This window comes from Halichoerus grypus, chromosome 8 (assembly GCF_964656455.1).
Source record: "Halichoerus grypus chromosome 8, mHalGry1.hap1.1, whole genome shotgun sequence".
NCBI classification, from domain to species: domain Eukaryota; kingdom Metazoa; phylum Chordata; class Mammalia; order Carnivora; family Phocidae; genus Halichoerus; species Halichoerus grypus.
Genome location: NC_135719.1, coordinates 107054580 through 107077887, shown reverse-complemented (window position 1 = coordinate 107077887; position 23308 = coordinate 107054580). Strand labels below are relative to the sequence as shown.

Below are 23308 nucleotides of genomic sequence, written 5' to 3'. Positions count from 1 at the left end.
CTCCATGTAGTTATTTTTCCCTGGCTTACAGTATTCGGCATTTAAAGCGTAGAAATTACTAGTTTTTTAGAAATGTGTCCATTGTGCTATTTTGCTTAGAGTTACTTAATTATAAGCGATATAAACATTTGTAAATAATGTGTGTGGTCCAGTATAATGTTTTACTAAGATGTTTTACTTTAAGGCAGTTTGTGGATGATTTGAAGAGGAACAAAATTTTGTTGGCTTATTAACACTGTTCTCTTAATATCTTAGTCTTGTAGTTTCAATGTTTTAAGCATATGTTGCTCAAAACTTTTAACAAAGATGTAGTTCGGAAACATTAGATAAAAAGGCATGAAATAGTGGTTTGGACCAGACATAGAAAAGTAAATAATTATTAAACTCTTGCGAAAGATTTTTAAAAGTTCTTTTATAAAAAAAGCTGAGCTTGTACATTGTTATTGTTTGGTTTTTTTGGATTGAACATTATTAATATTTGTTACATTAATTGCATCTTGGTCTGTGTTCAGTGTTAGTAATGTATCCTGACAGGTGAAATATAAATTGGTTTTTCATAAATTTTTGAAATTACATTTGTAACATAACTGAGAATAATTTCTCTGAAAGGATTTACTTTTCTATGTGTTTTAGTAGGGAATAGTTTTTCATAAAAATGACTTACGATCTTAGTTCTTGACCAGGGCTATGTAACCTTTCATATTTAACTTGAGGTTATTTTCAACCCATCTTCAAATCAGAATAGTTAGACTCTGCTGGTAATCAGCTTTGTGGCAAGTCACTTAATCTCTTTGTACCTCTGGGTCTTTATATATAACGGGAGATAATATTTTGCTTAAAAAGGATTTTTTAAAAAAATAAATCAGGCATAGTAGTTTTAAGGTACGTAGTTTTCTGAAGAGGGATATGTGGATTTTTCTCACCTCTATACCAGAGGTATAGAAAGGAAACTTTAAGGCCTTCAGAATATAAGAATTAATCAAGTTATGAATGGATGAATATGTAAATGACAGTTCTCTTAATCCATTGCTCCACAAACATTACTGAATTTGTGATGCATGTCAGGCATTGTGCTAGGACACTGTGTTTGGTGCTAGTGGTACAAAATGATCAAGACATAGTACCTGCCTCAGAGAGTTTATGTATTTCTTGAGCATATAGGTTTGATTTTTTTTTTCCTTAGAGCTTATTTTCACCAGGCATACCTTAGTTACAGAAATGCAATAACCATACTGATTTGAACATCACAGTAGAAAAAATTTCTTTGATTTCTTACTAAAACATCTTTCAACTTTGGATTTCTGTTATGGTGAGCAATATCCAGTGATAATTGGTTTTTATATCCATTTCAAAACTACCATATATTCTCATAAATTAGGTTGTTCTCTTCCCAGTTTAAAGATAAAATTTTTTCCTCTTAGTCTTGTTTTGTCTTGCACTGAGTGAAAGTTTCACAGATCCAAAAATAAAATCCACAGAAGAAAGGAAACTTAAGTTTCTATGTCAAAGGTATTGAGGACTTTCATGAAGGTATATATTATCCCTTAGAACTAAGAAATGGTCATTATCACGTGGGAAAGCAGTTCTTTAATAATCAGAACATATTAACTGCGTGTTAGAGGTTAAAATTATGGTGGTTAAGCCAGTTATTCTGTGTTGTTCTAACAAGTTGACATTCCCTGTAGCATGGTTAATCATTTATAAAATAAAGTCCCTATCCATTACTAGCTTCACATCAATATGTGTTTCAGCAAAACAGTTTTTTATTGAACTGAGTTCAAATATTGATTCAAAAATCTGTGTGTTATAATTCTTCACACAAATGAGCAACCACATTAATTTTTCCTTTTTGCAACAGCTATTCATAGTTTCAAGTTGAGTCGAAATCACGTGGACTGGCACAGTATGGATGAAGTATATCTTTATAGTGATGCAACAACATCTAAAATTGCAAGGACAGTAACCCAAAAACTGGGATTTTCTAAAGGTAATTGTTAAATATTACTATAGTTTGTCAAAATTTTGAGAATCTTTTTCTCTTACATTCAAAGTAGACTGTTCAAATTCTATTTTTAGTATATTTTAAATATGTATTAAATTTAGTGACAGTTACTGTCACTTTTATTAAGGTGATTGAGTTCATATGTATTCATCAGTGATAATCATATATTTAGAATGATCTGACAGGATTAATAAATATCTTTTATACTTCTAGAAACACAACAGCAGTCAAACCTCAGGCAGTGATGTGAAAATAAAACATGGCAATTGAAGGTGAAAACTAAAAATTTCTGTTGGATGTAGTGAAATGGAGGTCATTGGTGACTTGGATGGATTGAGGGGGCAGAAGCTAGATTGGCGTGGGTTGAAGTCTATCTAGGTAGGTGAAGAAATGGAGGCAGTGAGAATAGACAACTCTTTCAAGAAGTGTGACTAAAGGGAAGAAAAGAGGAAATGGTACCTGAGGAAGATGAGAGAACATTACTAATAAATTTTTCAGAAATTTTTGTTAAGTCTGATATTAAGGTTTTTTTTTGCTATTCCATCTTTGTTGTGATTTCTTTGATAACAGATGTGCTTGAATATCTTCTCTATGTTTACTAGTCATTTGTTTTGTGAATTACATTGTACCTTTAGCCCATTTTGCTATTTGAATGGTTATCTTCTCACTTTTTGTTTACTAAGCTTTCTTTCATACCTCAGTAATTAACATATTTTGCAAAAATTTTCCCAATTTGTCTTTTAGCTTTGCTTCATGGAATTTTTTTGATAGAGAACTTTTTAAAATTTTTATGTGTTCTGTCCATCCCTCCCTCCTTCCTTTCCTTTTTTCCTCTTGTTTCTGGCTTTAGCGTCATGTCCAGTCAAGCACTTTATATCTGAGCCAGTCAAGGTACATCTTCTTACAAGTTTCATCCCCACCCAACCCAGTGAAATTTTTTCTTAAGATCTCTTTTACTTTATTATTTCTTTCAATATATTGTCAAAATGCTATTTCTGGAATAAATAGTAAACTTAGAATCATAATTTTTCTACAGCATCAAGTAGTGGGACCAGACTTCATAGAGGTTATGTAGAAGAAGCCACATTAGAAGACAAGCCATCACAGACTACCCATATTGTATTTGTCGTGCATGGCATTGGGCAGAAAATGGACCAAGGAAGAATTATCAAAAATACAGCCATGTGAGTTCTTTGATGAATACATTCTCCATCTAGTCTAGAATCCAAACTTTGGTCTGGGGTATAACGGAGTTTAATCATTCTACCACATGTTTCTTCAATGTACTCTAATATCTCTTACTTTATAGATGGAATTTCTGGACCAAATTTTGAGTGATTATGTCCAGATGATGATGATGATGATGATGATATTTGAGTTTTTTCCCCCTACAGCATGGAGAAGATGAAGGATAAAAACGTAAAACTAGGTTAGGTTGAAAGCAAAGAAAAAGGCTTAATTTTCAGTTTGTAGCTTACTGTCTGAACTGCAGAAACTGAGAATAATTGCAAAGTTGCATAATTATGAAAAACCTAAGAATCATTTAAATTGCCAGTCAGCAGTTTAACCTGACCAATTAATTACTACCAGGGGAAAACGAACTCTAAATTTTATACAGAGAACAGTGGGTGTTTTAACCAACACACATGGTATATTATTTACCTCATTAATTTATTTATATTCATCTTTATTCTAAAAAGTCCAACATGTTAGAGGGGTGGGGGATGTTTTTATTTGTGTGTGAGTACTGTGTTGAAGGGAAATGTTAGGGTTAAAGATTCCACCACAAGTTTGGCTCTAAACTAGCAGCCAGTATGAAGAAAAATCTAATCGGGGATTCCTGTCTGGCTCAGTCTGTAGAGCATGCAATTCTTGATCTCAGGGTCATGAGTTCAAGCCCCATGTTGGGCGTGGAGCCTACTTAAAATTGAAAAAAGAAAGAAAGAAAAATCTAATCATATTTATGATGTCATGAAAACAAACAGTTGTTGGTTCAGAGCACACTTTATCTGGTTCTGAGGCTTCAAGTAAATGCGTTTCTTGAGTCCTTTAGAACAAATACTGTGTAATACCAGGAACTTTGTCCTCATCAACATCTCTCTAATAGTGCAGTGTTGAGTTTTGTTTCACTTTTTATTGTAATACCTCTTAATGCCAACTGGTGGATTAAAGTAAAGGTACAGTTCAACTTTTAAAAACTTTGTCAGATACTGCCAAGCCACCCTAACTTTTGTCAGTCTTCATAGCTTATATTACAAAAAATCTCTTCCCTCTGATTCTGACTTTATTTTCTGGTGAGTTGCACATGACTTCTCGAATATTTATGTTTTTATTGTTAAAATGCTGATCTCTTGCTTGGATACCTAGGAACCTGAGACATAGGTTTAATGGCATGTTCTTTCTGGAGCTATTGATAAATGGGAAGGTATCACCTTGCTTATTTTGGGTGTAGGCTGGGGAAAACCTAACCCAAAAAGGCTTAAGCCTAAAGGAGGATTTAGTAATTCAAATCTAAGATTTGCCAGTCATGAGAATCCAGAATCCAGTTTCTATCTACGCTACTTTCCTTCATTTTTTAGCTATTCTCAGACATCTGGTTCCAGATGTGATTTATATTATATTGTGTTCAACTTCAAGAAGAAAGAATAAGCCTTTTTTTCCAGAAGTCCCAGCTAGTCTAGACATTTCAGTGACCAGTGGTGTTGCATCCAACTGCCTGAATCTACACATGCGGCCATGCAGGGTCTGATCTGTTGAACTTGTCATCTTCCCACAGTCAGATGGAAGTTGGCTTCATCATAATCATTGGGAGAGGTAGAGCCACAGATAAAAATCAAGAGCTAGTATTGAAAGTAGGATGAATGAATCTAAAGTGGCTCAAAAAAACCAAGTTATCTGCTGGGGCACCTGAGTGGTGCTGTAGTCGGTTGAGTGTCCAACTCTTGGTTTCCACTCGGGTGGTAATCTCAGGGTCATGGGATCGAGCCCCATGTCGGGCTCCACTCTCAGCACTGAGTCTGCTTGGACTCTCTCTCCCCCTCTCCCTCTGCCCCTCATGCTCGTGCTTTCTCTCTCTCAAATAAACAAATCTTAAAAAAAAAAAAAAAAGTATCAGCTACAGAGAAGATTGCCGTCATTCCTTCAGAGACAGGTTAGTTTGATGGAAAACCCCCCACATAAATTAGTAATTGATAGAAAATAAACATAAAAGAATTCTGCTTAATAATAAATGGGGAAATCCAGAGGATCTTTTAATCCTTTCCCTGCTTTCTACCATTCCTAAGTTAGTCGTCCAAGACTATAAAAAGAGTAAAATTAACTTCATCTTTGTCACTGCCATTCTGAGTCTTGTTTGTATTTGTGAGACTACAGTTGAAATGAACAAAGTAGTATAAAGGGTTACAAGACTTCCCCCCCCCCGACCCCCGGCAACCTTTTGTTCTCTGAGGACCTCTTGAAATCATGTTTCAGAAACCTGGAATTAGAGGTTTATCCCTCACCTTATTTTAGTGATTGATGTGGGTTGAGAAGAAAGTTGATAGACAACTTCTAGGAATATCAGAGCTGGTTTACTACAAAGGATGAATGTATTTGAATTGGATTGGATTTACTTTTTGTAGCAATTTATTACAAGGGAAATCTTCACTGAACTTATATACTAATACCATAAATAAGTAATGTTAAAGCTATAATTTTAGAAGAGTATAAAGAAACTTTCCATTAAACATGGTAGATTTAACACTTAAGCTTATCTTATTCCCTCCTGAAACCTCACTGAAAATGAAAGCAAAGGAATTTTTAAAAGAAAAGCATAAACCTGTAAGCGCAGAAAAAAAATGGAAGAAGGACAACAGCAAACAAGATTGTCAACAAAATTGATTTTTTTTTTTTTTTTTTTTTTTAAAGATTTTTTATTTATTTATTTGACAGAGAGAGACACAGCGAGAGAGGGAACACAAGGAGGGGGAGTGGGAGAGGGAGAAGCAGGCTTCCCGCTGAGCAAGGAGCCCCATGCGGGGCTCGATCCCAGGACCCTGGGATCATGACCTGAGCCGAAGGCAGACGCTTAACGACTGAGCCACCCAGGCGCCCCAACAAAATTGATTTTTTAAATAGGAAGTCCATTCACATGGTTGACAAATCAAAGTATAAAAATGTGCAGAGTGAGAAATCTGACTCCTGTTCTTATCTCCATCATCCCCCATTGTCCACTGTCCTTATGTCTCAAAGCAATGTTAATCATTTATTTTATATTGTTCTAAAGTTTCTTTAGGTAAATCCAGATTTTTTCACACAAAGGTGGCATATACATTTCTGGACCTTGCTTTCTTGTGTAAAGAGTGTACCTTGTTGATTGTTACGATTTTCTGTTTTTCTCCTTTCCTATGTATGTCTTAATACCAATTTGTTTTATCAGTTGATTTTTTTTTTTAATTGAGAATTATAAAGACTTATTCTTTTAGAGCAATTTAGTGATCCTTAATTGGACAGTAATTCTCAGGCACTATTAATCTCTTCCTTCCTTTTTCAAAATATCAACTAAATAAGCATTCATTGCCCTAGCAGGGGAACATTGAAGTTTAATAAGCTTCTATAACAGGACGGAGCTTTGTGCGTGGCCTTTCAGATGCACGGTCATGGGTTGTAGCTTGAGCCATAGCGTAATGGTTTGCAAGCATTCCTGTTTTGTTGTTTCCTCCGCCCTCCGTTGGTCTCAGTGTTTCTCATGTTGTCAAGACCTCTACATTTAGGAAATGTTTTACCATTTTTAGTAAGGCAAATCTGGGGACATAACCAATCTCTCTGTCCCTCCCTCCCTCCTACCCCCTCTCTTCTTCCTCTTCTTTCCTTCTCCTTATCCCCTTCCTTCCTTCATTCCTTACTGTCTTCTTTCATCTTTCCCTTTCCTTTTTTTGAGTCATCCCTATTAATTACAACCAAGTGATTTAGGAGATATACCTGCTTGCCTAATCAGTATCTACATATGTGACCATCTGAGAACTAGGATAGTGATCCTGTGGAGTAGAAGACTATGTAAGTTTACTGTAGAAGAGGACAATATTTTAGGCTAATGTAGTGTTTTCCTGAGTTTATAATTCAGTCAGGGTTCCTCAGCCCCATCAGTTTTGACATATTTGATCAGATAATGCTAATTATTATATCATAATGAAATATGTAAGAATTATACAGTCATCAAACAAAAATGTGGGTAGAATAATATTAGAAATCTTAAAATATGTATATGTATGAGTATATGTTCTCATACTTGTTAAAACTAAACATTTGAAAAGATGGCAAAGAAACTTAAAAATGTGTTTATAACCCTTATTGGAGTATCTGCTGTAAAAAATAAAACAAAAACAAAATAGACTCTGTGGGTAATGAAAGAGATCATGCCTTCAAGTCTGAAGTTTTGGCTATCATTTATTTTCAGTAATGATAAAGGAAGCAGATTTTCCTTTTGGCAACCTAGAATTTATTTTGACGTTTTTAAAGGCAACTGTGAGGATATACAATCAGTAAAATGTAATCATATTGTAAATATTGCCTTTTAAAATATACTAGAAATGGAGATAGACTTTTTTTTTTTTTTTTTTTTTTTAAAGATTTTATTTATTTATTTGACAGAGAGAGACACAGCGAGAGAGGGAACACAAGCAAGGGGGAGTGGGAGAGGGAGAAGCAGGCTTCCCGCGGAGCAGAGAGCCCGATATGGGACTCGATCCCAGGACCCTGGGACCATGACCTGAGCCGAAGGCAGTTGCTTAACAACTGAGCCACCCAGGCGCCCGGAGATAGACTTTTTTAACAAATAGTATTGGGATAATTAGATAGCCATAGGAAAAAAATAAAGTTGGGTCCATTTCTCACACTCAGATAAATTTTTATTGGATCACATTTAAATATAAGAAATGAAGCCATACAAATACTATGGATTTAAAAGGTAGAATTGAGGGGAGTTTGAATTCTTCTACACTTTAAGAATAGAGAAAACTATCCTAACTATGACTTGATCCAGAAAAAAAAACTACGTTGACAAAAACATAAAATAAGACAAACTGAGAGAAACCATGTGCAGCTTTTATATCACAGATAAACAGTATCCTTAATATATAGGGAACTTCTAAAAATAAAAAAGATCTGGCTACCTTTTAGAAAAATGGGCTAAAGAGGTGAACATCTAATTCCCAGAAAAGGAAATGCTCAATCAAATGTAAATTAAAATTGCACTAAGATGCCATTTCTTGACTATGAGATTAGCAAAAAATCCAAAATTTGACAATATACGCCTTTAGCCAGACTATAGGTGATAGGCATTCTCATACTGCTAGTAAACTGCAGTGAAGAAGAGAGAATGTGGGAATGTGTGTCAAAATTATATATGCATTTATTCTTTGACCCAGCAAACTTAACTTGGGAATCAAGGATAATATCAGCAAAAATATTTTTAAAAAGATATATGCACAAAGCTATTCTTTGCAGCATTACGTGTAATGGGAAATTACCCAAATGTACATCAGTAAGAGACTGATTGATAAACTATGGCTATTTATATTATGGAAAACTATGCAGTTGTAAAACAATGAGGATGACCTCTATATATTATTGTGGCTCTTTGAAAAGATCGGCAAAACTGAGAAACCTGCAGCTAGACTGACCAAGAAAAGAGAGAGAAGATTCAAATTACTAAAATCAGGAATGAAAGAGGGGACATAATTACTAATCTTACAGAAATCAAAAGGATTATAAGGGAATACTAAGCATAATTCTGTGCCAACAAATTAGATAGCCTAGATGAAATGGACAAATTCCTAGAAAGATACACACTACCAAACTGATTTGATGACCAGTAAGAAGATACAGAAAATCTAAATTGACCATTAACAAGTAAAGCATTTGAATTAATAATCAATAAACTTGCTTCCAAAAAAAAGGCTCAGGACCAGATGGCTTCACTGGCAAATTCTGCAAAACAAAAACACAAAAGAGGAGCACCAATTCTTTATAAACTCTCCAAAAAATGGAAGAGGAGAGAAAACTTCCCAACTCATCCTTTGAGGCCAGTATTGCTGTGATGCCAAAAACAGACAAAGATACCATAAGGAAAAAAAAAACCTATAGACCAGTATCCGTTGTGAATACAAATCAATATTTCTTATGGACACAAAAATCCTCAACGAACTGAATCCAGCAGCACATAAAGATTATACACTATGACCAAGTGGGATTTATCTCAGGGATGCAAGGTTGGTCTGACATATTTTTAAAAGAAATCAGTCAAGGGTAATAGAACAAAGGAAAAAAAAAACATACCATGTGGTTTTTGATGCAGAAAAGGCATTGACAAAATTTAACACCCTTTCATAATGAAAACACTCAGGAAACTAGAGAGAGAAGGGAATCTCCTCAATCTGATAAAAGGCATCTACAAGCCCATGACTAAAATTATACTTTAACAATGAAAGACTGAAAGCTTTTCCTCAAGATCAAAAACAAAACAGGGATGTCCCCTCCCAATTCTGTTGAACATTGTACCATAGGTATCAGCCAGGGCAATTAGACAAGAAAAAGAAATAAAAGAGATCCAGATTATAAAGGAAGAAATAAAATGATCTCTGTTTACAGATACGATGATCTTATAGAGAGAAAATACTAGGGAATCTATACATACACACAAAAAAAACTACTACAGCTAATAAATGAACTCAGCAATTAATAATCCAAAAATTAAATTTAAGAAAGCATTTCCAGGCACGCCTGGCTGGCTCAGTCAGAAGAGTATATGACTCAATCCCGGGGTTGTGATTTCAAGACCCACGTTGGGGGTAGAGTTTACTTTAAAAAAAGAAAAGAAAAAGCATATCCATTTATTACAGCATCAAAAAAAATAACCTACTTAGGAATAAGTTTAACAAGAGAAATGTAAGATTTGTACACTGAAAACTACAATACACCTTTGAAAGAAATTAAAGAAGACCAAATAAAAACAACAGTTGTGGATTAGAAGATTTAATGTCGTTAAAATGGCAGTACTTCCCAAATTGATCTACAAACTCAGCACATCCCTATTAAAGTCCTACCTGTCTTTTATGCAGAAATTGACAAGTTGATCCTAAAATCCATATGGAAATGCAAGGAACCCAGAACAGCCAAAGCAATCTTGAAAAAGAACAAAGATAGAAGACTTACACTTCCCAATTTCATAACTTGCTACAAAGCATGATCAATGGAATAGAATTAAGAGTTCAGTTGATTTTCAGCAAAAGTGCCAAAACAATTCATTGAGGAAAGAATATTTTTAAGTAGGCTCCATACCCAGCGTGGAGTCCAATGCAGGGCTTGAACTCATATCCCTGAGATCAAGACCTGAGCTGAGATCAGGAGTTGGATGCTTAACTGACTGAGCTACCGAGGTGCCCCAAGTATAGCCCTTTAACAGTTGGTGCTGGAACATCGGGATATCTATCTGCAAAAGAATGAAATTAAAACCCTACCTCACACACAAAAAATTAATTCAAAATTAATCAAAGACCAAAATAGAAGAGCCAAAACTATAAAACTCTTAAAACATAGGAGTATATCTTTGTAACCTTGGATTAGGCAATGGTTTCTGAGATACAACATCAAAAGTAGAAGCCACAGAGGGAAAAAGAGAGAAATTGGACTTCAGCAAAAGTTATAACTTGTTCTTCAAAGGACATCATCAAGAAAGTGAAGACAACCCACAGAATGATTTACAAATCATAATCTGAGAAGGATCTATAGTATCTAGCATGTATAAAGATAAAAAAAGAACTCAATTTTTAAAATAGGTAAAGGATTTGAAAAACATTTGTCCAGTTAAAATATACAAATGGCCTTAAGCACATGAAATGATGTTCAATATCATTAGGCATTAAGGCGATGCAATTCATAACCACAAAGAGATGCCACTCCACACCAGCTAAGTTGACTCTCATCAAAAAGATGGAAAATAACAAGTGTTAGTGAGGATATGGAAAAATTAGAACCCTCATGTTGCTGACGGGATTGTGCAATAGTACAACTGCTTTGGAAAACAGTTTAGCACTTCTTCAAAAATTTAAACATAGAGTTAGCATACCAGCCCGTAATTCCACTCCTAGGTATATATCCAAGAGAATTGGTAACCTATCTACACAAAAACCTGTTAAAGAATATTCATAGCGGGGTGCCTGGGTGGCTCAGTCTTTAAGCGTCTGCCTTCGGCTCAGGTCAGGGTCCCAGGGTCCTGGGATCAAGCCCCGCATTGGGTTCCCTGCTCGGCGGGAAGCCTGCTTCTCCCTCTGCTTGCAGCTCCCCCTGCTTGTGCGCATACACTCTCTCTCTCTGACAAATAAATAAATAGAATCTTAAAAAAAAAAAAAGAAACACTTCAAATAAGTTTTAAGTGTATGAGTTAGTAAAGATGTCAAAAAATATACAAGCTAAGAACTCAGTATTGTTAATAAAAGGGAAGAATTAACCATTCATTTTGCCTTTTCTCAGTTCATAAACTATTTGGTTATACTACAAAGCAGCCAAATATTTGATGTGAGGAAATTTCTCTTTCTAGAAGTATAAGCTTTATAAAGAAATAAGGCGTGACGGAACCATAATAAATTAATCAATCTAAGTAAGTAATGATTGTCGTAACTGCTAGTGTCACCAAAAAGAGACCACCACATTTGTATGCACCCATGGAGTAGTAGTCTTGCCAAAACAATAGAACTTGAATCTGATCAAGCCCCTATATCTCACTAACAAATTACAGGAAATAGAGAACAAAGAACATGTTAAACAATACCATGGGGTTGCAGTCATTAAAAATCAGACTCTCAGGAACCCTACAGGACAAAAATAAATTATAAAACAAAACCAAGGGGTGCCTGGGTGGCTCAGATGGTTAAGCGTCTGCCTTCGGCTCAGGTCATGATCTCAGGATCCTGGGATCGAGCCCCACATCGGGCTCCCTGCTTGGCGGGGAGCCTGCTTCTCCCTCTCCCTCTACTGTTCTCCCTGCTTGTGCTCTCTCGCTCTCTCTGTCAAATAAATAAATAAAATCTTTAAAAAAAAAAAAAACAAAACAAAACAAAAAAAAAAAGTGAGGGGAACTGATAGATTAAAAGACACGGGATGCCTGAGTGGCTCAGTTGGTTAAGGCTCAGGTCATAATCTCAGGGTCCTGGGATCAAGCCCTGCATCGGGCTCCCTGCTTGGCAGGGAGCCTGCTTCTCCCTCTGCCCCTGCCGCTCCTCCTGCTTGTTCTCTCTCTCTCTCTCTCTCTCTCTCTGACAAATAAATAAAATCTTAAAAAAAAAAAAAAAAAAAGACGCATAAGAGACATACCTACCAACTACAGTGCACGGACTATACAGTCCCCCACCTTATCTGTAGTTTCACTCTCTGTGATGTCAGTTATCTGGTGTCATCTGCATCTGGAAGCAGGTGATAGTAGCCTAACACTACATCACCATGCCTGTGTCATTCCCCTCACTTCATCTCACTGCACAGACATTTTATCATCTCATGTCATCACAAGAAGAAGGAGGAGTACAATGCAAAAAGATTTTGAGAGAGAGACCACATTCATACAACTTTCATTACATTATATTGTTATAATTGTTCTATTTTATTATGTTACTGTTATTAAGCTCTCACTGTGCCTAATTTATAAATTAAACTTTATCATAGGTGTGTATGTATAGGAAAAAACAGTACATGTAGGGTTCAGTACTGTCTGCAGTTTCAAGTATCCACTAGGGGTCTTGGAATGTGTCCCCACATATAAAGGGGAGGACTATTGTATTTGGAGCTCAATTCAGACAAGTGTAAAAATATATTTTATGTTAGAAAATAGCATTTCTAGTCTAACTGGGAAAATGGGACCACTGAACTACATCTTTGCTGAAATTAAAAAATTGTTAAAAGTTTTGGTATGATAATAGTACTGAATAGGTTATGTTTTCCTTATATTTTAGAAATAGCTACTAAACAATTTACAGATGAAATGATGTGATGTCTGGGATTTGCTTTAAAATATTATGGGGGAAGGGTGTTACTATAAAGGGTTAGTATGAGGGAATTTTGGGGGGATGATAGAACTAGTTTGTATCTTAATTGTGGTGGTGCTAACCACAAATCTCTACAACTGACACCAAAAGGAAAAAGAAGTCAATTTTGCTATATCTTAATTTTAAAAATAAAATTTAAAAATTCATATTATGGAGAGAATGAGTGGAGGAATAGATGAAATAAGACAGGCCATGACTTGCTAATATTTGGAGCAGAGTGATGGCAGAAGAGGGGGGGATTTTGTTGTCCTACTCTCTCTACTAAAAATTTATACATATAATTATTTAGAATATAATGCAAAAGCTTGTAATATTTGAAATCAGAGATGACAAATTTAGGGAAATAGCTTTGAAATTAAGGTTTCCTAGTATTGTGAACTATTGCATAGTGTAACGATGATTGAAACATTATAGGATGAAGTTAGAAGCAAGTGGAAGTGGTATGATTAAAGACATTTTATACCATATAAGTACATATGAGAAATTACTCTGATAATGTTTTGTTTTTATTTTGTTTTTTTTAGGATGAGAGAAGCTGCAAGAAAAATAGAAGAAAGGCATTTTTCCAACCACGCAACACATGTTGAATTTCTGCCTGTTGAGTGGCGGTCAAAACTTACTCTTGATGGAGGTACAGTTTGTTTAAAAATTAAGTGATTTAGTCAGTGGAAGCAAGGTGTTGCTCATTGGGAACAAAGTGTCTTTCATTTAGTTGTCTTGAGGTATAGTCACTCTTTGTTCTAGATAATTTAAGAAAATCCACTGATTTTTATTTTTTTATCTCTTTTTTTTATTAACATACAATGTATTATTTGTTTCAGGGGTACAGGTCTGTGATTGATTCTTAAAATAATTATATTGACATATGTTGATTCGGATCACCATATAGATTTCACAGATAGCCCAGTTTTTATGCATGCCTTCTGTGGACTAGGGGGTGGGGCAGGGGGAATGGGGAGCATGTGGAGGGAACAAAATATTGTCTTAAAGTTTTTGACAGAAAGTGATTTGTTGACAACTTTAAAAATATTTGTTGTCCACAATTCCATATGAGCTTACGTTTTCTTTCTAATAATTTTCTTTTCCTATATTTGGAAGATAAAATCTCAGGTTTTTTGTTTTCTTTTGTTCCTGCATTCCCTGGCTGGTAAATTATAATCTAGCACAGAGAAATTATACAATATATTTGTTTAAATAAAATCATTTTTGTTTGCTTCCTTGAAGAGTTATGAGCTAAAATATGCACAAAGATGTGACCTTTTAATATTTAAACCATTAGGATGGCATGTTTCAGTTGATGATTTGCATAATCTGGAAAATGAAAGCGTTCTAGACATATCAGCTGCTGTTTGTGGAGCTTTTACTGTGTGCCTGGCACTCCATAGTTCATTTTGCATGGAGTTTCTCATTTAATTTTCTCATATAGCTATGAAATATACCTACTTTGTTTTCTCTATTTTACTGATAAGGAAACTGAAACTCAGTGAAAGGTGAATGAATTTAACTAAGAATGGCAGGAATCTAGATCTGTATGATACCAGAGCCCTTATTCATCACAGCACTAACCTGCCTCCCTGGATGATTTCCAAGGATTCTTCCAAGTCTGTGGTTCTATCTCATAGTCAGTTAGCAATGTCAGTTATAGCTTATAAACCAAAATGGTATCCAAAGTTGTAACAAATTAAAAAAAAAGAAAATACTAGTGATCAGAGAAGACTTCTCAGCAGCAGGAGCTCATACATAAGGTTCTAGTGTAATTAACACTATCTTTTGGGCTTTTCCCATTTACTCAGATAAATTTCTGAGGCTGCTCAGGAATGTACACAGTATGGATGAGTTAACATTTAATAAAACTGAATCTGTAATTTTCCATTAGGTTTAAACTACTGTGATAGACTCTCAAAGGCATTATGCTGAGGGAGAGAAACTAAAGGAAAAACACCACTGTTTCTATTCTCAACACTTCTGATACCAAAGGTATGGAGGTTTTTCCCCATACCAGCTATTTCTCCAATTCTGGGTATCCTGGAATTTAACTCAGTTCTGCCACAAACTCCCCAGAGAGAGTGCAGTCAGATTCAGGACTCAGTCCCACAAGACTGCCGCCTACTTCAGATGCCATCACACATTCCGGATTGTCACTTATACATCTGATTGACTGGCTATAAATTGGGGAAGGGGGATCCCGTCACCCCATCCTAAGGTTCAATAATTGACCAGATTCACAAAATGACTCACAAAACTCAGGGAAGCATTTACTTACATTCACTAGTTTAAAACACATTTACTGATTTAAAAGGGTGTTACAAAGGATACAGTAAAAAGGCAGATAAAGAGCTATGTAGGGCAGGGTATAGGGAAGGGGTGCGGTGATTTCATATCCTGTCCAAGTGTACCACACACACATGTGTGTGCCAGTCCGGAGGCTCCCCAGACCCTGTTGTTATTTAAGAGTTTTTACGGAGGTTCCATTCTGTAGGGATAATTGATTAAATCATTGGCAATTGACCTCAGTCTCAAGCCCCTCTCCTTTACGGATGTCAGGGATGGGGCAGAAAGTTCAACCCTCCAATCACATGGTTGGTTCCTATGGCAGTCAGTTCCCATCCTTCAAGAGTCACCTTATTAGCGTAAACTCAGGTGTGGTTGAAAGAGGCTTATATGAATAATAAAAGACATTTCTTTCACACTATCACTCAGGAAATTATAAGGGTTTTAGGAACCCTGTGCCAAGAACCAGGGACAAAGACCAAACATGTGCTTCTTATTACAGTTGGCCCTTGAATAATTGGGGGGGGCGGGGTTAGGGGTACTGACCAACCTCCCACGCAGTCAAAATTTGTGTATAACTTCTAACTTTTCAAAATCTTAATTACTGGTAGCCTACTGTTGACCAGAGTCTTACTGATAACATAGTCAGTTAACACATGTTTTATGTTATGTGTTTATATACTGTATTCTTATAATAAAGTAAGCTAGAGAAAGTGTTATTTAGGAAATTATAAGGAAGAGAAAATGCATTTACAGTACTGTACTGTATTTACCAAAAAAAAATCCATGTATGAGTGGACCCTCACAGTTCAAACCCTTGTTGTGCAGAGGTCAGCTGTATATCACAGTATTACAGAAGCCAGTCTCAAAGGCTGCATAACATGTGCTTCCATTTATGTGACATACTGGAAGAGGCAAAACTGTAGGGACAGAGAACTGATTAGTGGTTACAGGGTTTAAGGGAGGGTTTAAATTTAAAAGGGAATTTTTTAGGGTGATGGAACAGTTCTGTATCCTGATTATCATGGTAGTTAGCAAAAGCATATATGCATTAAAACTCAAATGTCAATTTTACCGTTTGTAAATTCAAAAACATTGATTAAGAGTATTTACCCTCATTTACCGTTACTGTCCTCATTGGTATTGAAGGACTAAAATCATTTCCTTCAAATTAGGAAGAAGCTAAGGATGTCTACTCCTATAACAGATACTCAGTTTGAAATCTTAACCAGTATAATGAGATAAGGAAAAGAAATAATAGCTTTAAGGGATGGAAAAGATATGTTTTCATTTGCAGGTCTGATGGTTGTCTACACAGAATATACAAAAGAATCTAAGGAAAAATTATTAGAATTAATAAGATAGTTTACAGTGTTGTGAAATAAAAGATCTGTATGCAAAAATAACTGCATTTCTATATGCCAGCACAACTGTTCAAAATAGCATAAAAATACAAGGTTCCTAGAAATCTAATAAAATACGTATATTTATATTAAAATGAAAAAACAAAAATATTAAATATAACTTTTAAATATATACAAAGATCATTTTTGTAGATTGGATGGTTCAATATCCTAGAGATATTAATTCTCCCAAACTGATCTATAGATTCCACACAGTTCCAATCAAAATCCCAATAGAGTTTCATAAAACTTAACAAACTGATCCCAAAATTATTGTAGAAAGATCAGAGGCCCAAAAATGGCCAAGAATCAGAACAAGAGGGTGGAGAGGGTGTCATGTCCTGGTAGATGACTGGACCATTTTTTAATTTTTGTATTTAAGACAATTTAGATTGGCACGAGGATAGTCAAACAGATCAGTACACCAGACTAGAGACCCCTCAAACGGATTTATGCTTAATTTGGAAACCTGGTGTATGACAGAGCCGGCATTACAGATCGTGGGTGAAAGGATGGCCTGTTCCATAAATGGTCCTTGGTAACCAGTTATCCTGTCGGGGGGGGGGGGGGGGGGAAGGGCGGGGGTGGTGAGAATGATTCCTACCTCACATTCCAGAAGATCAAACACATAAGCCAGGACTTTAAAACATATTAGAAAAAAAATATGGCACAAAAACACAACTATTAAGTAACATTGGTAAGTCTGATTAGATTGAAATTAAGAACTTCTTTTTCTCAATAGACAACATAAAAAATGAAAGACAAGCCACAAGCAGAAAAGGTGTTACAACAGAACAACAGATATAACCACCAAAGCTTTAATATCCAGAATAAAGAACAGGAAACTTAAATGGAGCTAGATAGGCAGCACATACATACACATATATGTGTGTATATATATATATATAGGGGTGTGTGTGTGTTATATTTTTTAATTATATATTTTCATATATAAAATGTACATCTCTCTAGTAATCAAGGAGATGCAAGTTAAAACCACAATGAAATACCTTCTAGCCTTCAGGCAAAAATTTAAGAAAGTGACAATACCAAATGTTGGTGAGGATGTACAGCATTGACAGTTCTCATTGACTATTGGTAGGAATGTGAATTGGTACAATCTATTTGGAAGATGGTTTGACACATTCATATAAAGTTGAGTATGCATGTGCCCTATGACACAGCAGTTTCACTCCTAGATGTATATACCCTAAAGAAACTCCTATACATATGCACCAGGAGACATGTACAACAGTGTTATTAGGAGCATAGTTTATATTAGCAAAAAACTAAAAACAACCGAAATGTCTTTCAAAGGAAAATGGGTGCATTGTTAGATATGTGTGAAATCCTATACAGCAGTGAAAATGAGTGGATTACAGCTATATGAATCTCAGAAGCACACTATTGGGGGTGAAATAATTCAATTTACATAGTGTTGAGAAACAGACAAAATGAAATAAAATAGGCTCTGGCACATAGTAAATGCTATAGTATTGGCTAAAGTTATTAATATTAATGAACATGTAACAAATCTATAAATCTATAAAGCAAGAGTGTAACACCAACTTCTTATGGGTGGTTACTTAGGGAGAGCCATGTGATCATTTAGGGATATTCTGTGGTTTCAGAGATACTGGCAATATTCTTTCTTTTTTTTTTTTTTAAGATTTATTTATTTATTTATTTGACAGAGACACAGCGAGAGAGGGAACACAAGCAGAGGGGGTGGAAGAGGGAGAAGCAGGCCTCCCGCCGAGCAGGGAGCCCGATGCGGGGCTCGATCCCAGGACCCTGGGATCATGACCTGAGCCAAAGGCAGATGCTTAATGACTGAGCCACCCAGGCACCCCGATACTGGCAATATTCTTAAGCTAGGTGGCAGAAACATGTTTTCCCATATATAAATTATTCTTTCAAATGCACATACATATTAAATGTCTTCTTTGTATGTATGTGTATTTTCCAGTAACAACTTTTTTTTGGAAATGCATTAAAATGGCATTGAAACTCTTTGTATCAGCATAGTAGTCACATCTTTCACTTTTACAATTTAAAAATGGGTTGTGCTACCCGTATCCTTTACATCTTTGAAAAGACTTCTAGCTTTGCTTGAATCATTGTGGTCCAGTCATTATTAGATTGTATTAAAGTAGGGAATAAATAAATAATAAATTAAAGTAGGGAATAAATAAAACCAAACCAATTCAGTGAAAAACAAGAACTGCACTAGACTAAAAATATAAGCCTTCTCCTGCCTAACTTGTTCTTCCATGTTATGATATTAATCCAGGTATAGGGCTTCTTTGTATTTCTGTGAGAAATGCAAAGTTTCCTGTATCTCTGATCATTAGGCATTTCAGAGAACAAGCTTCCCAAGATAGAATTTCCATGGGTTAGCTGTAACTCAGGAATGCTAAATTGTTTGCAGTGCAGTGTAAGTGACTTTCTTTTTTCAAAAGCAAATTATATCAATTTATCTTGTTTACTGAAGAGGCCCTTTGCTGATTTGCCTTTGTGCATATTTGTAATTTGGCAGCTTTTGCCCATAGGATCTTGGGTTCACTAGAGAGATGTATGTAAAGCATAGGGAAACTTGAATTTGTTGCTGGTTTGTCACCAGTGGCGGTGGGCATTCCACATGGGTATTGCCAGGCCCAAGGTACAGAGACCAAAGAAGAAGAGAAAGGAAACAGAAAAAGTACAGGAAGAGTGAGGTCGTGTCCCTTAACACTTGTTCCAAGAACCGAGATGGCCTGGTTTTGCTCTCGGTACCCCTGAATGTCATGCAAAAGCCAGTACATAAGAAAAAATGGTAAATCTTTATAGCTTTGATAATGGCTTTCATCCTTAATGTTCCTTTTCTTCCCGTGTCCCCTTTAGTCTTTTACTGTTTTGGTTTTTTTTCAACATTTTGCAAGAAGGGAAAGTTCATTAGATCCAAAGCCACTCTTGAACTTTCAAACATGGACTTGAAGACGTGTTGTTTCAAAGAATGTAATTTTTTTCGCAATTTATTTTTTCCCTAAAACAAAGATCTTCTGTAAGTTTAATTTTTTTTTTAAATTTGTAGACACTGTCGATTCCATTACTCCTGACAAAGTACGAGGTTTAAGGGATATGCTGAACAGCAGTGCAATGGACATAATGTATTATACTAGCCCACTTTATAGAGATGAAGTAAGTATCATGATTATCTTGTTGCTGTTGGGTATTTTTTAGAGTGATAGCATATGTGTCCTGAATTTTAAATTTTTATGCACTTTTTTTTTATAAGCAAATGAGAATTTGCAGGAATCCGTTAACCTATAAGTAGCCTGTGTTTAATGGTAAATTTGATTATCTTCAAACTATACTTGGGAAACCCTTAATAAAATGGATAACCTTGGAAGTCAGAGATTGGTTAGAAAACAACCAGTTTTTGTAAATCTGATTAATTTTATCTACAATTATTGTCCTCACAAAAAAGTTTTAGACACTTAAGAAATTTCCTTCAAGTTTTTTGATTGTAATAGACTTGCATTTATTGTGTCATTTCTGTAGTGAATTCATATGGTTCTTAAATTGTAATGTTGCTGATGCATCGCAAAAATAACCCTGGGGGGAATGGGTAAGGGTAAAAGTTTATTCAGAGGGATGAGAGACTCTCCACTGAATGCATTTTGTCACTTTACTGGTAAGAGAAAAAATTCTGTTTCATAGGAATAACCTTGTTAATTACCTAGCATATGTTAGCTTATCTAATCCTCTCATAAAAACCCAATGAGGTAGATATAATTAGTATCCTCATTCGAAAGATGAAGAAACTGGTACAAGGAGTAGTTACCAGTAGAGCTGCTCTGTGCTGCTCCAAGCCAGTTCATTTCTTGATTCTGTTCATTCAGAGTCATCCCTGATTTCACTCAGGATATCCCTTGCATATCTACAGAAGTATATTAGGTTAATTGCCACAGAACTTCCTTCTCTTTGGGCTGCCATCCCCTCAGGATTTTTCACCATTCCTCTTTCTATATCCCCTCATTATCGTATCCCAGTATGGGATAAAGTCTGCCTTGGTCTGCTTGATAACAGTAAAAGAAAGTACAATAAACAGTAAAAACAGTAAAAAGAAACTATACTGGACTTCATTCTAACCCAAAAAGGAAGGCCTGGTTCATGAAGTAGAATACTAATAATTTACATGTTCATATCCATTGTTGGATATGCCCTAAAGGTTAGGAAATTGTGAACTATAGTATTGCAAGTGAAACCAGTAAGGGGGAAAAAAAGGAGAATGGCTGAGAGCATATAACATATATATATACACACACACACTCATAAACCATAAGTATACCTTATACACACACAACAGGTATATGGTTGGTAGGTTTCCTAAGAAGGTATCCTGAATGTTTAAGGGTAAAATGTACTGAGACATGTCCCCCAAAACTAATATTAAGAGCTGTTTAAAAAAAAGTTTTAAGTTGACATTAATAACAGGAAAAACTAGAAAAAGTGTCAGATTCAAAGCTCTGACCATTGGCTAGTGATGACTGAGAAAGTGGTCACTTTCTATTTTACTCTCTTATATCTCCAAAAGTAGTTATCTTCGGAATGGAATTGAATAAAACAGATACCCAGTAGAAAGAGGGAACTGATAGCTAAGATAAATGAAATAGAGAACACCCAGAGTGGTGTTTTTTTTTTTAAAGATTTTATTCATTTATTTGAAAGAGAGAACGCGTGCTCCTGCAGGGGCTGGTATGCAGAGGGAGAGGGAAAAGCAGGCTCCCCAGCTCCCCACTGAGCAGGGAGCCCAATGCAGCCATCCCAGGACCCTGATATCATAACCTGGACCGAAGTCAGACGCTTAACCAGCTGAACCACCCAGGTGCCCCAAGAACACCCAGCATTTTAAATTAGTTTGTCTTTTAATCCAGTTGAATTTTGTGGAAAAGCACCAGAGAACTTGTGGTGAGATTCATCATCAGTCTTGAGCACTGTTTCCCAGTTTCCCAGACATCCTTAACTAGAACAATTACTTGGGGTACTCCATAAAAATACAGGCAAAAAAAAACAGTCTCGTGGGGGTTATTGGAATTAAAGGTATAAATGTGAATTCATGATTTTTAAAATACGTGGATGTGTATAGATATCTATATATTCAAGTGTATATGTATATATATATACTTGCATATATTTCCCACCTGTGTGCATTGAAAGGGCCAAGAAGCGAGGATACCCCAATCTAATGAGCACACCTAGCACCCAGATCTTTGCCTCCAGTACTATTATTACCTTCTAAGAAGAACTGAGGTTCCTTAGGAAAATGGCTGATTCCAGGCCTAGAGTAGGGTAGGAACAACTTGTCATGACAGAAAGTAGGAAAATGCTCGAAAGAATGATGGGGCAGATCCCACTGGCCAAATCTGGAACAATTTGAGCACGAAAATAATCAAGTAATTATTATTACTTATTATAAGGAATTGGTAATAGTAATTTTAATATAGAATTATAATAAGGATAATATAATAAGGAGTTATAAAACCACTAAAAAATTCATGATCCGTGTTGATTACAAATAGATAAACAAATGGGGGAGAAAGCTTCTTTGCCCACAGTAAATGCAAAGGGCTTTCTGAAAAATGTGGAGGGAATGCTGGAGGAAAATACTCATTTTGCCGCTGTCGTGGTAGGATCAGGTAAAAGAGGCTTGGGCAAGATTAGTCAATGGATGCTTAATTGAGGGCATTATTTTGATGAGGAACAAGATATTTGCATAGTCTTAAAAGTATATCCTCACTGCTTATTAGTTAAAAAAAGGAACAGTTATAGAGTGGAGAAATTAGGCAACACCTTTACTGGGTATTATGAGGGACAGTCAGAGGACACAGCATCGTTTATGCAGTACTCCAGTCATTAGGAAACATCAAGCAAACCTAGAATGAGGACGTTCCAATAAAGTGAGACTGGGACTGTGTTCTTTTAAAATGTAAATCTTGTGAAAGACGAAGAATGGCTGTGGAGAATGTTCCAGATTAAAGGAGGCTAAAGAGACAGAATAGCTCAATACAACATCATATCCTAGACCATAACTTGTACTGGATGGGGGGAAATGCTACAAAGAATGTTATTAAATCATCTTGACAAAATGTGGATGGTAGATCAGATTAGATGAAATGTTATATCAAAATAAATTTATGAAGTTGATTACTACACTCTGAGTATGGAAGAGAATATTCCTAGTCTTAGGAAATATACACTGGAGTGTTTAGGGGGTAAAGGACGATGACGTATGTAATATATCCTCAAATGGTTCACAAAAAAATGTACATGGGTGTGTGTACTACAGAAACAGGATAAAATGCTAACAATAGATAAACCTTTGGTAAAGGATATATGGATGATCTTTGTGGAGTTGTTTTTTGTTTGTTGTTTTGTTTTTGCAACATTTTATAAGTTAGAAATTATTTCCAGGTAAAAGGTTAAGAAAAGGAATGAAAAAAATGGTTTCCAGGATCTCCTCCCTGGAGATTCTGATTCAGTGGGTCTGAGGTAGAGCCTGTGAATTTGTGTTTTTT

General features: G+C 35.6%; 1 protein-coding gene across 7 annotated transcripts in view; it reads left to right on the top strand.

The window, feature by feature from the left end:
- DDHD1 (DDHD domain containing 1) overlaps positions 1-23308 on the top strand; it is a 96862-nt gene that overhangs the window by 47554 nt on the left and 26000 nt on the right. For all 7 annotated transcript variants that reach the window (XM_078053706.1, XM_078053705.1, XM_078053710.1 and 4 more), the window contains 4 exons: positions 1859-1987; positions 3039-3186; positions 13599-13705; positions 19822-19928. In XM_078053706.1, coding sequence (XP_077909832.1) covers positions 1859-1987; positions 3039-3186; positions 13599-13705; positions 19822-19928 — 491 coding nt within the window. The remainder of the gene's footprint in view (positions 1-1858; positions 1988-3038; positions 3187-13598; positions 13706-19821; positions 19929-23308) is intronic.